Source organism: Epinephelus moara, chromosome 4 (genome assembly GCF_006386435.1).
Source record: "Epinephelus moara isolate mb chromosome 4, YSFRI_EMoa_1.0, whole genome shotgun sequence".
NCBI classification, from domain to species: domain Eukaryota; kingdom Metazoa; phylum Chordata; class Actinopteri; order Perciformes; family Serranidae; genus Epinephelus; species Epinephelus moara.
The window spans coordinates 19,233,742-19,252,840 of record NC_065509.1 but is presented as its reverse complement, the minus strand read 5'-3'; the positions used below and the strand labels follow the sequence as shown (position 1 = coordinate 19,252,840).

General features: G+C 42.6%; 1 protein-coding gene across 1 annotated transcript; it reads left to right on the top strand.

Moving 5' to 3' along the window:
- The first annotated feature begins 1,173 nt into the window (after positions 1-1,173).
- Positions 1,174-18,845, top strand: LOC126388949 (BTB/POZ domain-containing protein KCTD16-like). Its single transcript, XM_050042351.1, has 2 exons — positions 1,174-2,824; positions 17,595-18,845. Exons 1-2 carry the CDS (start codon positions 2,002-2,004, stop codon positions 18,044-18,046), a joined length of 1,275 nt encoding a protein of 424 aa, XP_049898308.1. The 5' UTR covers positions 1,174-2,001; the 3' UTR covers positions 18,047-18,845.
- The last annotated feature ends 254 nt before the right edge of the window (positions 18,846-19,099 follow it).

Sequence of the window (19,099 nt, the reverse complement as noted above, 5' to 3'; positions counted from 1 at the left end):
GAGTCAAGGGTGCGCTCCCATCATCAACGCCTTCTCTCAGCACTGCAGCAATAAAAGTCTCTGATTTATTACAACATGGCTCCAAAACACACACAAAATAAACAAGCCAAAAAGCAAACTTGAGGCAAAAAAACAGTCTGAATCACAGATCAGTGTTAGTGCTGCTGGTGATGTACTGGACATGAGGGACCTTATACTTCATATATAAAACAAACAGGCATAAGTCTCAGATTCAGGTGACACCTCTGAATGCAGGTGAACGCTCACATGTATCCTTTGATGCATACCTTACATACAACACTAGCTTGTGACCTACATATATCTGCATATATAGATGATGACATGCATTGTCAAGCCTTGAATTCTGCCTTGCATCTCACGTCTTCCAAACTGGATTTTCCGCCCTACAGTACTTGGCTTCACTGTGAGTTGATGGCTCTATGACAAATTCACTGAGCAGGCCCTGAGCAATAATACACAAGTCACAAACCCCTGTCCTCCTGCTACTATAATCCAGAAAAAAATGACTCAGTAATGAGGATTCATATTTCTGATCCCCCCCCTCTCAAACATTGCAAGGGAAACTGTGAGGCACATGCACCTCATAGTGATGCATTATGTTCATTTAGCATTAAAACATATACTTATGCAAAATTGATATATATTAATCAATGCATTTTTACTCTAATATGAGTTAAATTTCAGAGATGGAGCATGAAGCAGCTGAGGCTTGGAGATTGCTGAGATCTGTCCGTGGTCCTGAAATAGGAATTCATTCGCTCAAATCGATGAGGAAGGGATCAATTTTCATATTCAGTCACAGCGTTCAGGCTGTAAGAAGTGATACTGCTGTCTGCAGGTTCAGGCTGATGCAGAAGAGTGCAACTGTCATTCTGATTTTTTTTTAGTTGATTTCATTTCATGTGTGAGCCTTTGTTGGCAGCTGGCTAAAAAAGAGTTTAAGAGTAGTATCCTGCAGACCACCAGCTCTTTTCACATGTAGCTGTCACTGCCGATGAGTCTCTGAGCAAGACACTGCATGGGACCTAACCCCTCACCCGTCTCCCGGGATAAGCGCGTCAGCTAAAAGCGTTAAATGTAAATGCGAAAGCCTCTGTGAAGACTCAGAAGAAGGGATTAAAATCCGCAACGCTGGATGTTAAAACTGCATTAGACCTGAATCCTCTCCGCCAGCTGCACGCCGCCCGTGGCTAGATCAGAAATTCATGAAAAACTGCACAGATGCACCCACATCAGACCGTTTATATGTCGATCGTCTGCAAATGTCATTTTCCTTTAAGATGATGTAAGACATTACTTCATGGGACGATTTTTCCCCCCTCTCTCTCTTGCACAGCTTGGAGCAACATTATCTTAAAGCTTCTGTCGGACCAAACGTTTCCGCACTCAGCAGTTTGGAGAGATGGGTGCGCACAGGAGTCCCACTTCCATCCTCCTCTCTGTGAGCAACCTCGGAGCATGTTTCAGCATCCCAGTTGTCAGGAGCGACGCTCAGTAGCAGAATGATGGGATGCACGCACATTCTTCAATTTATTTTGGACTGACTGAACCAGAAGCAAGCCGGCGCGCCTCTCCATTGAAAACTTAAACAAGAATAAAAGGTTTTTACTTTTTCTTTCTGATGGTGGGAAATTTCAGAATGAAGTGAGGATTGTATTTCTTTGAAGAAGTCACAGTGATGACCCATCGCAGTGGATGTGTGTAACATGATGCGCTCACTGGTTATGATAATCGATTCCGTTCAAAAAGGGTGCACCGTGGGCAGGCACATTTACGCATGGGGTTAAAGGATATACTGTAGGCACACCTTGGGATTGTTTGTCATGAGACTCTGGATGCACGGACTGCAGCTTGAATCAAGACTATGCTTTGGGTCTGAGGGCATCAGCACCATGCAGCTACACCCCACACCCTGAACTTCTGGGACGTTTGCGCTCCGTGATCGAGACTCAGATTTCGTGCAAGATCTGGAAATAAAAAATGGCACTGAGCGAAAATTGCAAAACGCAACCTGCAAAAGAGCAAGGTTCGGTGCAAAACCCTCCATCGGATGTTATTGAGCTGAACGTGGGTGGACAGGTGTATTACACTCGCCTTGCCACCTTGACAAGCTTTCCAAATTCCTTACTTGGGAAGCTGTTCTCTAACAAGAAGGGGTCTTCAAATGACTTGTCCCGGGACCTCAGAGGGCGTTATTTTATCGATAGAGATGGCTTTCTGTTTCGGTATGTATTGGATTACCTTAGAGATAAGCAAGTTGTCCTCCCTGACCACTTCCCCGAGAGAGGAAGGTTGAAAAGAGAGGCGGAATACTTCCAGCTGCCAGATTTGGTCAAACTTTTGTCTTCCGAGGATTCAAAACTATTTCCGGATGACTTGTACTACAGTGATTTCGATGATGCGTCGCAGGGCAGCGACCAGAGGTTTTACCCCTCTTACTCCCTGGACAGGAGGTATGGCTACATCACGGTCGCTTTCAGAGGGGCTTGCGCCGGGGGAGGCAGAGAAAGTCAAATTGATGTCAAGGCCAAAAAGTTACCGAGGATCTTCATCAGCAGTAGGATTGGCTTGGCGAAAGAGGTGTTTGGTGACGCCCTGAATGAGAACAGGGACTCGGACAGACCACCGGACCGTTACACCTGCAGGTTTTACCTCAAGTTCAGGCACCTGGAGAGGGCTTTTGACATGCTGTCAGAGAGCGGCTTTCACATTGTGGCCTGCAATTCGTCCCTGACTGCGTCCTCCATCGGTCATTACGCGGATGACAGGGTCTGGTCCAATTACGCACAGTACATCTTCTACCGTGAGTGAAGATTTATTCCTACTCTATGCCTTCAGAAGTGCGGTGAGATAAACTTGTGACTTTGACCTCCAGAAATAATTAGAATACAAACAGCAGCAAAGTTAACAAAGACAACACCCAGCTGTGCCCCTCCCTCCTCCTATATAACCACATCCAGACTGTGGGCGCATCAGTGTGGTATTACATGGTGTCCATCAGAGAGGGCGTTATCCTCATTAAATGCTGTGAAAAGTTTATCCACACAGCCCTCTATAAGAAAATGCATCTAATTTGTTGCTAATGCTTCTGATTGATTGTAATAATAACAAACTCTGTTTAAATAGCACATTTTTAACAAGGTTGCAAACATAAAAACCAATAACAACAATAAAATGAAATACAAACAACATGGGGATCACAAAAAACATAAAAACACAAAGGGATGAGAGAGATTTAAAGGTGCTCTGCAGAAACCGGTGTGTGTTTTCACACCACCAGGAGGCATGGTCGTGTTACAGCACATCCCTCTTGAATCTTTGCATCCCTCACAGTGACTGACTTTAAACTTCAGTTTTGGGGACGGGATAAGATGCAAACTTGCCCAAGGGCCCAGGGGGAGTTGAGTCACGGTGCTGCTACACTTCAAGTACACATGCGTCATGCATAAACACGCGTTATAGCTCAGATTCTGATGGGTTATGAATAATATAGCACCAGTGGGCAGCAAAAGAAAATCACATGGATTCTGCTGCATTCTCGTGAATCCGCCTTGCTTTTCAGTTGGACACAAAGTTTGTTCATCAGCAATGCTTTAATTAGCTGCAAATATGGTTCATTCCACTCTCTGCAGAGAGAGGAGTTGGACCATATGGCCAGTTAAAAAGCACTTTGTTCATTATTCTAAATGGCTCCCCCTGGAAGAGCTGAAGAAAACCCAGTTGGTGGGTCAAGGTTGGGGGTGCATCAGGGTGGGCTGAGGAAGACATGACATATGGTTTGCTAATGATTTACCAATAGTGCAGTTAATACAGGCTAATTACATCAGAGAGGTCTGCCTCGACCTGCACGAACATCCAGCCAGGTAGCATTTTCCTGAGTCATTCAACTTTCTGGAGCACAGCATCTGGTGTAGGTGTTCGCCCCCATCCCCATTAACAGAGAGCCCCAGGACAAAGACACAGGACAGTGAGAGGAGGATGAGAAGGCGTGAAGAAGCAGGGGAGAAACTGCGATGAGTGTAGCATGGAGGAAAAGAACATGCAGAGTAAGAAAAGCACAGAAAGCAAGGGAGGGAATTTAAGGAAGCGAGCTGAGGGGATGTGAAGAAGAGGGAGGTGAGCAGATGGAGGGGAGAGCGGCTGAGCGGGAGGGATGAGGGAGTAAAAGTTGCATGAGACCTGGCCATGGGGAGAAAGAACTGAGGCAGAAAGAAGAGAGAGGGAGCGGGGAGCAAAAATAGATTAAAGTAAGTATCAGACAGGAAAGTTCATCGGGTCTGAGGGAGAGGAGAGGAAGAAAAAAAAGTTGGGTGGGAAGACACGGAAGAAAAGGGACAGACTGGGTTTTCATTAAAAGAGAGAAGGTGAAAGGAAACACACACACATATATAGTGAGCACTGGAAGACAGAGGCCAAGTCAGGATGATGGATAGACACATCAGAGGCAGACATGCGTGAGAGCCTTTCCTTCACAGGCAGCACAGCGGCCCGCATCCACTTTCAAAACTAATACTGTAACCTGATTCTGAATGTGGGGCACTGGCTGGCCTAGGGCAGGTAGTCCTAAACTAAGAATGCATGTAGACAAGTGCACCTTTGGGGTTGGCACGAAACAGATGTGCTTTATTATTGTTTGTTGTTTTCAGCAGAGCATTTCACTGCTTTCTTTTTACCCCCCCTCCTCCCATCCAATCACAGCCTCATATGGAGTGAAACAGGGAGGTTTGTTTGGAGTGTAAAAAGAGCAATCCGGCGCAGTAAATAAATTGAGAGACTTTCTTCCAGCCTGTCAGTTCCTGAGCATCATCCATGTTGCTCTTCTTGTTAAATGCGTCAGTTGTTTTCTACAGGCTCCACTGACTCTCAGTAATAGTGTGGTCTCCAAAATGCCAACAGTAGATATTCATCATTTCACTGCGTGGTATCATCTGTATTAACAGTCAGGGGACTCGTTCCCTCATAAAGTTAAGGCACTCTGCTCTCAATTATTGTCATCCAGTCCTGCTCAGTAGGATATATGCTGTTGGTTTCACCACAGACTAAAACAAATGATTCTCTCAGGGAAAGGGCACTCTCCCCGGGAGGCCACAGTGTCCAAGCATTCATCACAAGCAAGAGTTTTTGCTCCTGATGGTCGTGATGAATAATTCACATTTGACCGGATATGACTTGTTCACCCTTTGAATAAACAACGAAGCCAGAGAGAAATATATCAGAACTGATAACCGGCACACGTTCAGCTGAATGGGACAGAGAATAGAAGCTGGTTTGGTCAATCAGCAGCATCTTGCAGCGTATTGTATGGTGGCCCTGAGAGCTCAATGTACTGCAGATAGACACAACACAAGCAAATGAAAAAAACAGCTTCACCAACTTGACACATGCGTGGCATTTAGAAAACATTGTCCAACTTGACGACACAAGAAAACATCAACTTGACGGTGCACAAAAACATGAATTTAACAAGATGTGTAGCATGAAGAAAACATCCGCTGGCTTGACAGCACGCAAAAACATCACCTTGACTAAACGTGTGCAGCATTTAGAAAACATTCACCAACTTGATGACACACAAATACATCAGTTTGATGCTGCAAGAGGCTCACAGCACAACAGAGACTGTTTCCAGGGGAAATTATGAAGCGATGCACATGGCTGGGACACACTCTGCACACTTGTTTTTGCCATGCTTTGTGGTTTATGAAATGACTGAAGTCAGTTCAATCAGGAGAGACAGAAGAATGAAGTAAAGATAATATTTAATACAGAATATGAGTGTACAGATTAACAGATGATTTGTGCTGATTTAGATTTAACAGAAGTCTCTGATACTCGGACACCAGTGAGCAAGAGACATGTGAGCAGCAGCAGGATAAATCTTCCCATGGAGTCCAGACACTGGTGGTGGTGGTGGCTGCTGACTCTGAGGCTACTGACTGCTGAGGCAGATGAGGCTGATGAATCTGTAAAGACTTATGGTGGTGATGGGGAGGTGGAGGGCGCACACGACGACAGCAAGAAAGAACTACGGCAGAGAAAGAGCCATATTTAAAATGAGGAGGAGTAAGATGATAGGCTGACAGGGAATTGATTGCAAATCAGCTGACGACTCAATTGACCTACCCAGACAACTGACACCTAGAGATAGTGAGTGAGCAGACGAGCAAAGAGTGAATGGCAGGGTGAGAAAGAAACTTTCAGACTGAGCATGAAAAGTATTGTCTTTCTCACTGAGCTTTCTCTAGAGCTTCATTTATCAGACAGTGGTGTTGGAAAATCACCTAAAATGCATGTTTTTTTGGCCTTATTTTAACATTGTAATCCAATGATTCAGATATTATTACAGATTACAGAACCTAGCGTTAGTCTGTTGCTTATCATCAGCCTGTCAACTCAAATAATCTGATGAAATGGATGAAAATAATTATAAGACAGTTCGACATTATGTTAGCTGTCTATAATGTTAGTAGTTGCTTTCAGAACCCATGACAGGGGCCAAGCAAGTTAAACTAGCCGTAGGTTTTACTGACATGACTCATAAATAAAATCACTTTGCTTAATTTCTAAAATTAAGTTATCAGTTGGGTAGCTACGGCTGTCACACAGGCGCTTCTCATGCACTGTTCGTATGTATACCTGTGAAAAGTAATGCATCAGAAATTGTATGTAACCCACGTAGTCACAAGCCACTGAGTGTGTTTACATGGACATTAATAACCTGCCAATGATCGGGTTTTTGGAGTATCCTGTTTATGTGTTTAAACATGTAAGCACTACATTCTGCTTATGACAAACCCCAATATGCTAGCTGCAGTACTCTAAAAGAAACCAGTCAAACAAGATTACCCCGATTTCTCTGTGCTCATGTAAACACCATATCCTGAATATGATTATAACCAGGATAAGACTAATAAACGGGTTATTAATGTACATGTAATCACACTCATTAATAAGTATACCACCCAAATAATGGTGAGGGCTGCGATCAGGTGGCAAAATCAATAACAAGAGGAAAAAAGACAGTGGTTGATTTAAAAGAGTGAAAGCCTGCATAAGGGGGCAGGTTAGGATGGTGGGTAGGTCAAAGAAACACATGATTTTCCCCGAGGAGACCGGTGTTTGTGAAACCAAATAAACCTTTAGTTATTTCAAGGTGTGTCATCACATTACCTTAACGTTAAGTAAGTAACCTGACAATGCCCAGCCATGTTTCTTTTCCTAAACCTAACCTACATAACTTTACTTTCCTAAACCTAACAGGTAGGGGTGCTAATTCATTAAATATCATATGAACCTTTGTATGATGATATGTTTAATTACCTAATCTCCACCTGGAGGACACAAACACTAGTCAGATAACTTTGCCTATGGTATTATAAATTAGTTTGAGTTGGCAGCCTAATAATAAGCACAAGACTAATGCTAGGTTAACAACAGATCTATAATCTGTATAATATCTGAACCATGATCACAATGTTAAAATAAACCAAAAAAACTCTGTACATTTTAGGAGATTTTTCCAACACCACTGATGGTTAGGTGACTTAAATAACTAAGCTAAGCTAAAAACCATGGCGATAACAAGCATGTCCCAGCTTTGTGCATCACTTTTTACTGTCCCCTGCACAGTTTCCATCGTGTCGTGAGCTTCATATAGTTCTTTTTCTAAATGCTGAGGATGTGTGGTGAAGTCGACGTTTCTGTGTGATGTCAGATTGATGTTTTTGCATAGCATCATGTCAGTTAATATTTTCTAAATGCAGCGCATGTGTTGTCAAAATGGTGACGACATTTCTTCATTTTCTTGTCTTTTTGCATTGCATTGAGCTCTCAGGGCCACCGTAATATTGCATTCACTGGGGGACAGATATGTTACCCCAAACGTAGATGAAAAGTTAGTCATGGTGAAAAAAAATATATGTCAAGTTAAATTTTGGACTTATTAGCTAAAAATTATGAAATAAAATAGTCAAAATTATGATGTTAAACATTTGAAAATTGTGATATTATTGGTAGATATAAAGATGAAAAGTGAAATACATGCAATAGCTTGAAATTATGAGATTAAATAGTCAAAATTCTGATGGGTTAAATAAAAAAATGAGGATTTACTATGTCAACATTTTTGCTTATCATGAGAATTTTTTACATCATGACAAACCTTTAATCTTTTTTTCTTTTACTCCCAGAAATGAGCCTCCATAGCTAATGATCCTGTCAGTTATTTGTCAAGCAAACTTGTAGGTCAATTAGCATGATAAGGACGTTTAGTTCTTTCGATTGGCAGTAACAACATCATTGCTGTAGTGATTAACAACTCTAACCTCCCAGTCGGCGTTTGGGACCAGTCTCCTTATTGCTTATCATCTCTGGGGAAAGAGCAGAGTGTTGGCTAATTAAAAAGCAATCTGTGATCCCAAAATATTTCCACTGTCTCCAGTCATGCAAGATGGAGATGCAATTTAGCGAGATAAATGTAACCTATTTTAAAGGCAATTTTAAATGTAAGTCATACTTCAAAATAGGACTCAATTTACAGATGAAAATTAGCCGTCGTCATGGACACAATAACATCATAACCTGCTTTGACATTATTGCTTCAGTGCTTCCACATCACAGAGGCAGAGCAAATCATCATTGAACAGTGGGACTGGTAACATCACAGACAGTTTCATCTTTCCACATCTGAAGGGGGCTGTGCAGAAGTGCCTTGTCAAAATGGGAGACACGTACAGTAAAGATGGAGAATGATTATACTTGCCAGGTGTGCTGTTCATATAACTGTGAAGTCTTCATTTGGGCTGTGAATGAGATGATGTGTGGCCATAATGGCCCCCGAACAATGGACACAAGGCGACTGGGAGAGAGTAATGAATTGCTTGGGTGTAATGGAGGCAAAGATTGGGCCGTCCCCGAGCTCCCCGAGAGCCAGGTTGGAGCCTGGATGGATTGGCAGTGCCTACAAGAGATGGATGGTGCTCCCATGAATAACTCATATACGTCTTAAAGAGCACCTGGGCAGAAAGATGGTCGGGAGTAAGGTGCGGGTGTGTGCTAGTGCCATTATTTCTCACAATGGTTGCAGCACCTGCCGCACTACATCAGTTCAAGTAGACAATCTGGCTCACCCTGGGAGTAAATCTGAGTTTATTGAAAAGCTGCAGATGCAAAAGGAAAATATATTTTTTGAACTCAATCATTCTTTGAAGCAGCATGCGCTGAAATTTGAAGGACCATGCTGATAATCCTTCATGCTTTAGGTCAATGACTGCAAATAGTAGCCTATTTTTCACATCACTGCTGTAGGTTTTATAAATCGAAACACGCTGTTATGTTGATTTCTATGCAGCTGCTAGTTTTATGTCATTTCACTAAAGTATCTTGTAGAGACATAGAACATACTTAAAGGGCCAGTTCACCCTAAAATCACAAATACATATTTTTCCTCTTACCTGTAGTGCTGTATATCAGTCTGGATTGTTTTGGTGTGAATTGCAGAGTATTAGAGATATCGGCCGTAGAGATGTCTGCCCTCTCTTAAATATAATAGAACTAGATGGCACTCGGCTTGTGGTGCTCAAAGCGCCAAAATAATACATTTGAAAAACTCAACGGCAATGTCTCTTTACAGAAATCATGACCTGGTTACTCAAGAAACAAATGTTGTTGCGAGCAGTTTCATGTAGAAACTATCATCTTACTGAACTGCAACCAACAACCACATCACTGCAGAAAGGGAAGCGTCCATCTGCTGCTAGCTCACCTAGCACCACTGAGCTAGCTAACGTTGTAGCTCATCCCAACTCATCAGACGTCGTAATTTTGTCAGTAGACTTTAACATCTACATATGAAGCACTAGGTATCCCCTTGCATCTGTTGTTGATGTTTCTGGCTGTAAATTTTTGCTTCGTGTCTTTTCAAAACAACAAACACTTCCATTTTCACAGGACATGTACAATTTTGGCTCAATAGAGGCATACAGTCTTTTCCAAATACACAAACAACATAGGTAAAATACCTTGTATCTACATTTATTTCCTTGTGCAACAAAAGCATTTGGTTAGGTTTTGAAACAAACATCATAGTTTGGCTCAACATTCACACAGAAAGCCAACAGTGGGTTTCCAGGGTGGAAGTCCAGGGTTTGTTGGACCCATCCACCGCCCCTCCTGCCTGCCCAGTCATGTTTTTCTTGCTCCTGATATTACGTTGCCACCAGCGGCATTTCAAACTGATGATGTCCAGTGGTGTGAAAGGTGCCTTTTTGTGTCAGTGTCTGATGCCAGAATCTCTGACAAAGCAGCAGTATATGATGACTTGGGAATGAGAATGGGCTGGCTCAGCTGAGGAGGACGCCATTAATGTTAACATCTCCTGCTGCCACAAGCACGAGCCTCTCACCCAAGATTGGATGCATGCTAATTTCTGCACTGTTTCTGAAAAGAGACAATACTGTTGAGTTTGTCATATGTGTTTATTTATTTATTTTTCTTCATTTTGTTGGCGCTTTAAGCACCACAAGCCAAATGCCTTATAGTTCCCCTATTTTCGAGAGAAGGCAGGTATCTCTATCGCCAATATCTCTAACACTCAGCAGCTCACACTAAAACAATCTTGATTGCTACAAAAAACTACAGTGTTCTTTAATCTGGTGCGAACAGGCCCTTTCAAAAAGGTAAAAAGAATACTTCATTATCTTTTATTTTTTTATTTTCTGTCAAAGTTTCTGAGTTGCGAGCACACAAACCCTCTCACACTGTTATTGATTGTCTTCTGAGTTGGATTTTCCAACAATGTACTGTTATGCCTGCTGACTCACAGACCACAGATGTTGGGAGTGCCCTTGAATGCACCAACAAGGAGAGTTTTCAAAAATAGTCCCTGCTAGTAACTTCATTACCAGGCGATGATAATGTAATTCTGACAAATAAAAAGACTAAATATAGACTTTGATGGATTACTCATATTACGCAATTTACAGTGCCCATATTGAAAAGAGTGGAAGCGATGGCTGCATTAAAGGTAAACCATCAATCTAAACATAAACCACTTAAAACCTCCGGTATGTTCCTTTGAAAGAACAGATAAACTTAAGACTGGGTTAATGGCGTTTTTTTCAGACATCATTCGAATATTGTAATTTTTTTATTCTGGGTTCGGCCACTTCTGCTCATTGTAGCTGTTGGAGAACAGGTATAACAGCTCTTACCATCTGACATCTAACACCTTAATGATCCCTCCAGAGACACTTAATGGCTACTTGGATGGTGGAGCTCACATTGTGGGCAGGGCTGAGAGTTTTCTGAAGACAGGGGATCCTGTGTGCAGGAGGAAAGGTAGCAGGGGTTTGATTTACAGAGGGGGGACAGGGGACATGTCCCCTGCATATTTTCATATGGCAGTATTGGTACCCTCTACCTTTTACAGTGGTAAAGCTAACGTTATATTTACAAAAACAAAATAAGGAACAGGAGAAACTGCACACACAATGTCATTAAGAAAGGAAATATATTTATATATATAAAAAATATATTTGTTACGACCATCCATCTCATGACAATCCAGTCGCCAGAAAAAATGTCGGCATTGTATGTTTCTGCAAACCACAGGTTGGTTAAACATTTGCATGTTATTATGCATTGTAGCAGATACATTGAAAATTCAGCTTTCAACAATGCTGTGGTTAACGTGTGGTTATGTCTGGGGATAAAAACCACTTGGTTATGGTAGAGAAAGATCACATTTTGGCCTAAAAACATGGTTTTAAGGCCACAATCCTGGCAGGAAACGCAGCAATGTCTTGGTGAAAAACCACAATCCCAGACAGGTTGCTACAAAACACCCATGACTGAAGCCTACATAGCTGATGGAAACACAGCAATAACTCGCCACAGGACAACCAGTTTTGTTGTTTGTTGGTCTTGAACAGTTATCTGCAGCTTGGCAGCAATCTGAGCCCGGTCTCATTCCTAAGTTGTCGAAATCTGGCGCTTGGGCAGTTACTTGTGGCATCACAAACCAACGAAAAAAGGCGCCCTTTAACGTCGGCATGATAAGCGGTTGGTTGCCGTTATAATGGCGCCCAGCGGCGTCAGGGGAAAACACGGCGGAACAAGGACAAAAGTCCAACTGGAGCGGGTGGCAGGGGTGGTGAATGGGTCTAACAAACACCAACTTTTAACCGAGAGAGCCGTGTACGCTTCCCATAAGATTCTAAAGCCAAACCCTGTTCTTTTTTTCCTAAACCCAACCATGTGTGTTTGTTGTTGAAGGGGAAAAAATGTTAATTTGCAGTGTTGTACCGACATAGTGCGTTTATTTTGAAAGAGACTGTATGTAAACATTACATTTCCTGTGAAAACAGAAGTTTATTTTGAAAGAAAACAGTGCATGTAACAGGCAGAACTTGACACGGTGTCCCAGAACGTCAACAACCACTGCACCCAGGGTACCTGGCACGTCGCATGTGGACATGGGAAGTCCATGACTAAACGTCAATATGTGACGAGGTCGGTGCCAATGTAACATATTTGTGGTTTGCAGAAACATATGATGCCTATTATTTTCATCTGGTGACTGGGCTGTTCATGAAGGGGACATATCAAAATTATGAAAAATCATGGCCGTGTTTTAAAACAAACACTGAAAAAACTAAAACAAAAAATGAACAAACACTAAAGCCCTTTTGAATACTGTGTCTGTACTCACTGTTTCCCCACCTTTGAAAATTCCTCCCATGTAAGGTAGGCTGTGTAAAGTACAACTGAAAGCATGTTTGGAGGGGTCCACTGTACATAATGTGATGCATTTTTAAGTTAGGGAGTCAGAAATTAAAAGAGGATCTGATGCTTGAGCTTAGAGCTTAGAGTTCGCCCCTCGTCTTTCCCCCAGCCTCTTGAGACTTCATTTAGGTGATGACAAGAGCTTGGTGAATACTCAAGACACCTTCCTCGCCTTCTCCCCGCCTCGTCTTGCTTCATCAGTGCTTGTGCAGTGGAGGGGTGTGGCTCTGGGTTAGGGGACAGGCCCATAGGGATAGACTGATATAGACATTTCAATCTGTCTGAGTTGCTTGTTCATCTCCCTGTCAGAGAGACACTCAGCGGGGCAGCCACCCTCTGACTCTGGGAGAGGACAGCACCCCCTTGTCATTAACAATCAGCCAATGAAGCTGTCACTCTCCTCATGGAAAGCAGATAATTTGGGCCAGGGCAGTAATGGGTCTATGAGAGAGTAAGAGTGTCCTTGAATTATCATCATGTAAAGCATGTTGGGTCACCCGGACTACTCCTCTCCAGCTCTATCTCATCACTGCTGCTGATGAGGGTTGTTTTAGCAGAGGAAGAGCCGGCTGGGTGGAGGTAATTAATATTGACAAATTCAATTGTATGCAGATATTACAGACATTATTACAGAGGGTGGCTGTAGCCATCAGTTAGGCCGGACACAAACTGCTGAAGTGATACTTTTGCAGAAAATAGGACTATCTTGGTGAAATGGATTTCCCTCACCCTATAAGGACGGTCACTGGCTTTGCAAGACAAGCCTTTTTTCTGCTGCAAGGACACGCTGGCCTAATTTGTGAGCTAACAAGCATGTAAACTACACTCTTCCTGAGGCAGTGGCAGAGTAAAAAATATTTGTGTGACTGGATATGCGAGCTGGAGAATATAGGAGTGTGTCTGAGATCAGAGCTTCTCCCGACTGGCTGCATGAATATGCATACTTAACCTGCCAGAGAATATTACTGCTAATACATATAGCTTTTTGTCTCCTCTACTAAACTAATTAAGGCTGTTTTTTTCTCCTTATTTTGTTTGTTTCACGCCCAAAGTCTGGGCCAGAGAATATTATTGCACAAAACCAAGCAGCAACTGAAGCATTTGAAGATGATTCACACCACTCAGCCTCGCAGGGTTTTGTTGTGCCCGGGCAAAGAAAGAAAGTATGCTTATTCCAGAAAATCAGAAGTTGAGAGTTTATTTATTTATTTTCTTGGTCTGACTACGACAGCTTGGATATAAAGAGCTGCTTTGTGTTCAAAACTTATTTTCATTTATTTAGATTGAGGGCACAGTTCACATCACTGCCGAGATTCGAATTTGAAAAGCAGACAGCTTCGGGTCACTCAAGTGCAAATCTGAAATAAATTGCATTATGGCCTCCTGGTTATGTGCAATAACAACATGAAATTGCTGAGTGATGAGTCTTTCTTGTTCTTCCTTATTTATCTTTTGCCTCTCAGATTACACAACTGAAGCACTGGGCTGCTTTGCCGTTAAAGAAATAATCATCACACACCCTTGATGAGTCAGTTTAGAGGCACAGATAAAAACAAACACACTAATGTCTGGCAAGAAAGCCACTGACATTTGAATTTGAGTTTGTCAGAGCACTGCGCCTTCAGCCCCCACCATGTCCTACTTTTCTGCCATTTAAAACCTCTTAATGGGTAGAAACGTGTAATTTTAATCCAATATCCAGGCAGTTGAATTTCCATAAAACTCTGACCTCTCTCAGGCACGAGGACAAACATCCCTGCTTTCATTAGAGAAGAGTTTGAGGATACCCCGTGTGACACGCCAGCATGCCTCTGTGCCGAACTCGACTCCCTCTCTCTGTGTTATTTATGAGAAGTGCAGACACAGCCTGAGTCTGGTCTGAGGACCAGCCCCACTCTTTTAATGTGGTCGGAATATGATCCCTTAGACAGGCTATATAGATCTGAGGAAAACACAGTGCAATCAATGGCTTCCCTGAAAAGATACCAAAGGGTAATACACACACCCACTTGTTTAAATGTACCCGAGAATTACTGTGTTTCCTGACAAAACTCTTAGTCGTTTCCTGTCTTGGCTCTGGAGGGGACATCAAAGCTTGACACTACGCCACTTTATCCACACAGTTTGTGGTTGTGCTCAGATTTGTTTCTGCAATACAGGCTTGTCCGTGTCCGCATTTCATTTCCACAAATTATTGTATGGAAAATGCACGCCCAGGTGCTTCTCAAGTCTGTCAGTGGCTTGGATACAATTCATTGTCTTGCATCGCTTGAAAATTTTATGATGCTATTATTGGGTGTTGGCTAGTTTCCTAAACGGGTTGCCCCTCTGGACGACAGCATCCACCCATTTAGAAACAATGCTCAGCCTCCCTCCTCTTGATTCTCCTCACTAAAGCGCCTGCATCCATTTGCCTGGTGCTGCTCGTCTGCTGGATTCAGCTAGATTCATTTTCTGCGGGGGGAAATTGGTGCGCTGATTGGCCTCTTTACTCATGGATTAGCCATTAAAAAGCTGTTAGTGACTCTCTCACTATCAGCTCAATGCAATCATCGCACTAGAGATAAGGTCATTATTACAGTGCGAGCAGAGAGGTTAAAATCCCCCTTGAACTCTGTTCAGTATAAATTGGTGCATGCACTGGGAGGAGGTAATGGACAAATTATTGCTCCCTCTGAGATATCATTGCTGTTGAGTCTGTATCATCACGTTGGAAAAAGCCATTAAGAGGTTTTTATAGTCTGTGTGCATGAGTTTATTTCTCATGCTCTGTTGTTTATATTACAACGAGCACTGCCGCTTTCTACCTGTTAGTACATCTGAATGAGACCATAGTTCAGGGATATTTTGGTAAAAATAAAAGAGCTACAGTGTTTACTGTTTTTACTTGGACACTTCATGAGCCAGCGGGCAGTGCAGTACAGTACAGTATTTCTGGTTCATAATTAGCAGTGTGGGAGGATGTGAGACGATACAAGAAGTAGGTAGGCTACAGGAGGAAGAAAGAAGATTACTAAAATCCTCTGTTACTACCTGGCAGTAGTGCCCCCAGAAATTTTTCATAGGGGTGGTCAGATGGGGCCACTGAAAATCTTGGGGTGGCACACCAAAACCAAAAGATATAACAGGAACTCACTTATTCTGTTGAAGTATATAAGATAGTTGAAAACGAAGTCAATATTTAAAGTTGAATAAGCCAATTAATTGTTCTTTAAATAGTCTGGCTTTTAAGGAAAAAAAAGACAAGTATATGGCTTTAATTTGAAGGAGAACGTTGATTGTATGGAAGAAAACAATTACTGGCCCTCATAAATTTTATTGGAGACTTGCAGGTACCAAGAGAACCCATTTTCATTCAGATATCTTGAGGTGAGAGTTCAAGAGACCCCTTTGAAAATAGCCTCGCCAAAATTTAGCCTAACCTTGGAGCAATATTTCTCCCCCTTTCCGACAAACTACGTCGACATGGTTGGTACCAATGGATGTCTTGGATTGTCTAGTTTCAAAAGATACCACTACCTTAGCACCAGCTTAAAATATCAGTGTGACACAGCCTCTAAAACTGAGTATTGCAGCTTCCAAATAAGTTCAAAATGGCCGCCTACATACACCATAACAGGAGTTATGATAAACTCACTGTCTTTGGTTTAATTTAACTCACTGTTTGATGATCCAGGGTGCTTCGGTTGATTTAAGAGTTGACTGATTTGCAGGATGTATGGAGAGTTGCAGATTGACGCTATGAACTGACTGTCGCCAAACAACCATTCCCCAAATAAACAGGCCTTTACAAAAACAAAGTGGGGTATTAAATGACTTTATCAAACAATAAAAACTAAGATCACCAAACAAGCAACCGTTTAAAGACTGTAACCCTGTGGTGTCTTCCATGCTCCACTCTCTCTTCAGCACATCCCTAGATGCCAGGTCAGGTGGTGCATTAAAGTGACTCAAAAAATAATAGGAAACTAGGACTCGCAAGAAATGGCTCTAACAATTATTTTCCTTCGGGGGGTGGGGGGCAGCATTTGTATCAGGAGGCCCATGGGCCCCTCCTGGCCTCCCCTTGGGGGCACCACTGTTGCCTGGTTTACTGCTCATCCAAACCTTGTTTCACCTGCACGCACTGTACATCTATTCACTCCACTCTTCACTGACCCAGTTCTGTTACGGCCCAAGATAAATTATACTTTGTTTTTTGCTACCGTGTTGCCTCCCTACAGGTAGAGAGCACCTTGTCGACTTATTTAACTGAATGATCTAAAAACACAAAAATAATACAGCACCTTCTTAATACAAGGCAGCCAGGTTACACTTCTAATAAGAAACTGCGACGGCAAAGCAGATTGTTTTGGCTCTGAGACAAGCTTTGCCTTGGGAAATGGAAAAGGTCTTTTAGGGAGCTGTACTGCACCGCGCTGAGCTCTGGGGCCACTCCTTATCAGAGGAAGCAATATGCACAGCCCACAAGCTCTTTGAAATTCAGCAATTAAATGCCAAAGCCAATAACGTGCATGTTCTTACATCTGTAGCCCCCCTAAATACCCACACACTCATCTGATATTCGTTTAAAGATATTTGTATGACATTGAAACTGCTGTGTAGGCATTTGTCAGCATTTGCTTGATCGGTGCAACTGTTTCTTTTGATTACAGTTTGAATCTGTCACCATACAGACAGCGGGTATATTAGTTTACAGTGTGTTTCTGTATGAAAAAGGGGCTTGCCGCAACAAAAGATTTACTGCGTGTGGTCCAAACAAGTGACAAATGTGTTTGTGTGTTTTCCAGGTGGGCCCTCAAGGTGGCTGTCTTCCCACTGTGACTGCTGCTGCAAGAGCCACAAGAGCGATCGCGAGGGAGAGAGCGGCACGTCCTTCAACGAGCTCTCCACTTCCTGTTCTGAGACCCAGTCGGAGGCCAGTTCCCCTCAAGGCACCGTGATCTGTGGCCCCGTGAGCCGGCACTCCAACATCCAGACGCTGGACCGTCCCATGCCCAAAGGGCCGGTTCACATGCTGCAGCAGGCAGAGATGCGCCGCAAAACTGACATGCTCCGTGTGAGAACCTTCGGGGTCCGAGAACGAGAGGCCGCAAAGAGGAAAGCCAACAAGGAGAAGATGACTCCAGAGCAGGAGCTGGAGAAATGCATCCAGGACTTCCGGCGCATCAGGATTCCAGATCACTTTCCGGAGAGGAAGTACATGTGGCAATCAGAGCTCCTGAGAAAGTACCGTCTCTAAATATAAGTGAGAAGAGCAGGAAAGAGAGATGGTAGTATCATGTCACCATCAATGAAGAGTATTAACTGCATAGGCAATAGACTGCACCCTCTAAGGCACATACTGTATTAGAAAAAAAACAAAACAAAAAACTATGGCCACTTTCCCGCCAGCATGACTAGCTGAGCACACAAAGTACAAGGCAGTGTGAGTCATTGATTTGTGAAGTACGCACAGTGTTGTGTATGATATGCACATGTGTAAATCAGGTTACTCCTGTTGGGGCTTACATCATTAACCCTGTTCTCACTTCAGAGAGCCGGGAGTGTACCAACGACTAATATATCACTAGTTGAAGCAACAAAGCAACCTCAGGGGCAACATCATTTCAACTCATCAACCTATCACACACTGTATCATGTGCAATTGCCCACAATAGCTGATTTTTAAAAATGGATGTACCCATATGGTGCTGTGAGTTAGCAATGGAATATCACTATACTCCACTGATAACACATATACTTACTTATAGTAGGCTTTGATATCGGCACTGCATGTCATTTCACCCTTAGCATAATTATGCAATATCAAACAAACTTTAAATTCACTGTTTTGTGTGATGGGTAAAAATGGTGTGTTACGACTGGGGCTAACGTAAATGAGGAAAGCACTGCCTAGATCTGTTTGCCATTGTAAAACTTTTTGTCCAATGTTGTCATTATGTGTTGGATAGATGATGTTGTGTAGGTAGAGTATATAATGCCAATGGATATTTGACTAATCCTTGATTGTAAGTGTGCAAAAAAGCTAATAAATGAGTTCGAATTGTATTTATTCTTAGTGGGCCTTCTTGTGATCTTCAGCACAATTAGATACATTTCAATATTTTATTTTCAACTTGGTAGTTATTCTCACAGTCAACTGATCATTAAACGTCTCTCTTGTCCAGTCACAGCTTAATAACCGTAATGAAAAGGCCTGACAAGCTTTACTTTAAAATTTACCTAACCTACATGGTGAAGCAAGACATTCTCACTCTGACCTTTTCACACATTGACGTTTGGTCATGGACCT

Excerpts from the sequence above, each read along its gene's own strand:
- LOC126388949 (XM_050042351.1), top strand. The coding sequence starts at position 2,002 with ATGGCACTGAGCGAAAATTGCAAAACGCAACCTGCAAAAGAGCAAGGT. Across the intron at positions 2,825-17,594 it reads CGCACAGTACATCTTCTACC|GTGGGCCCTCAAGGTGGCTG; the intron begins GTGAGTGAAGAT and ends TGTGTTTTCCAG.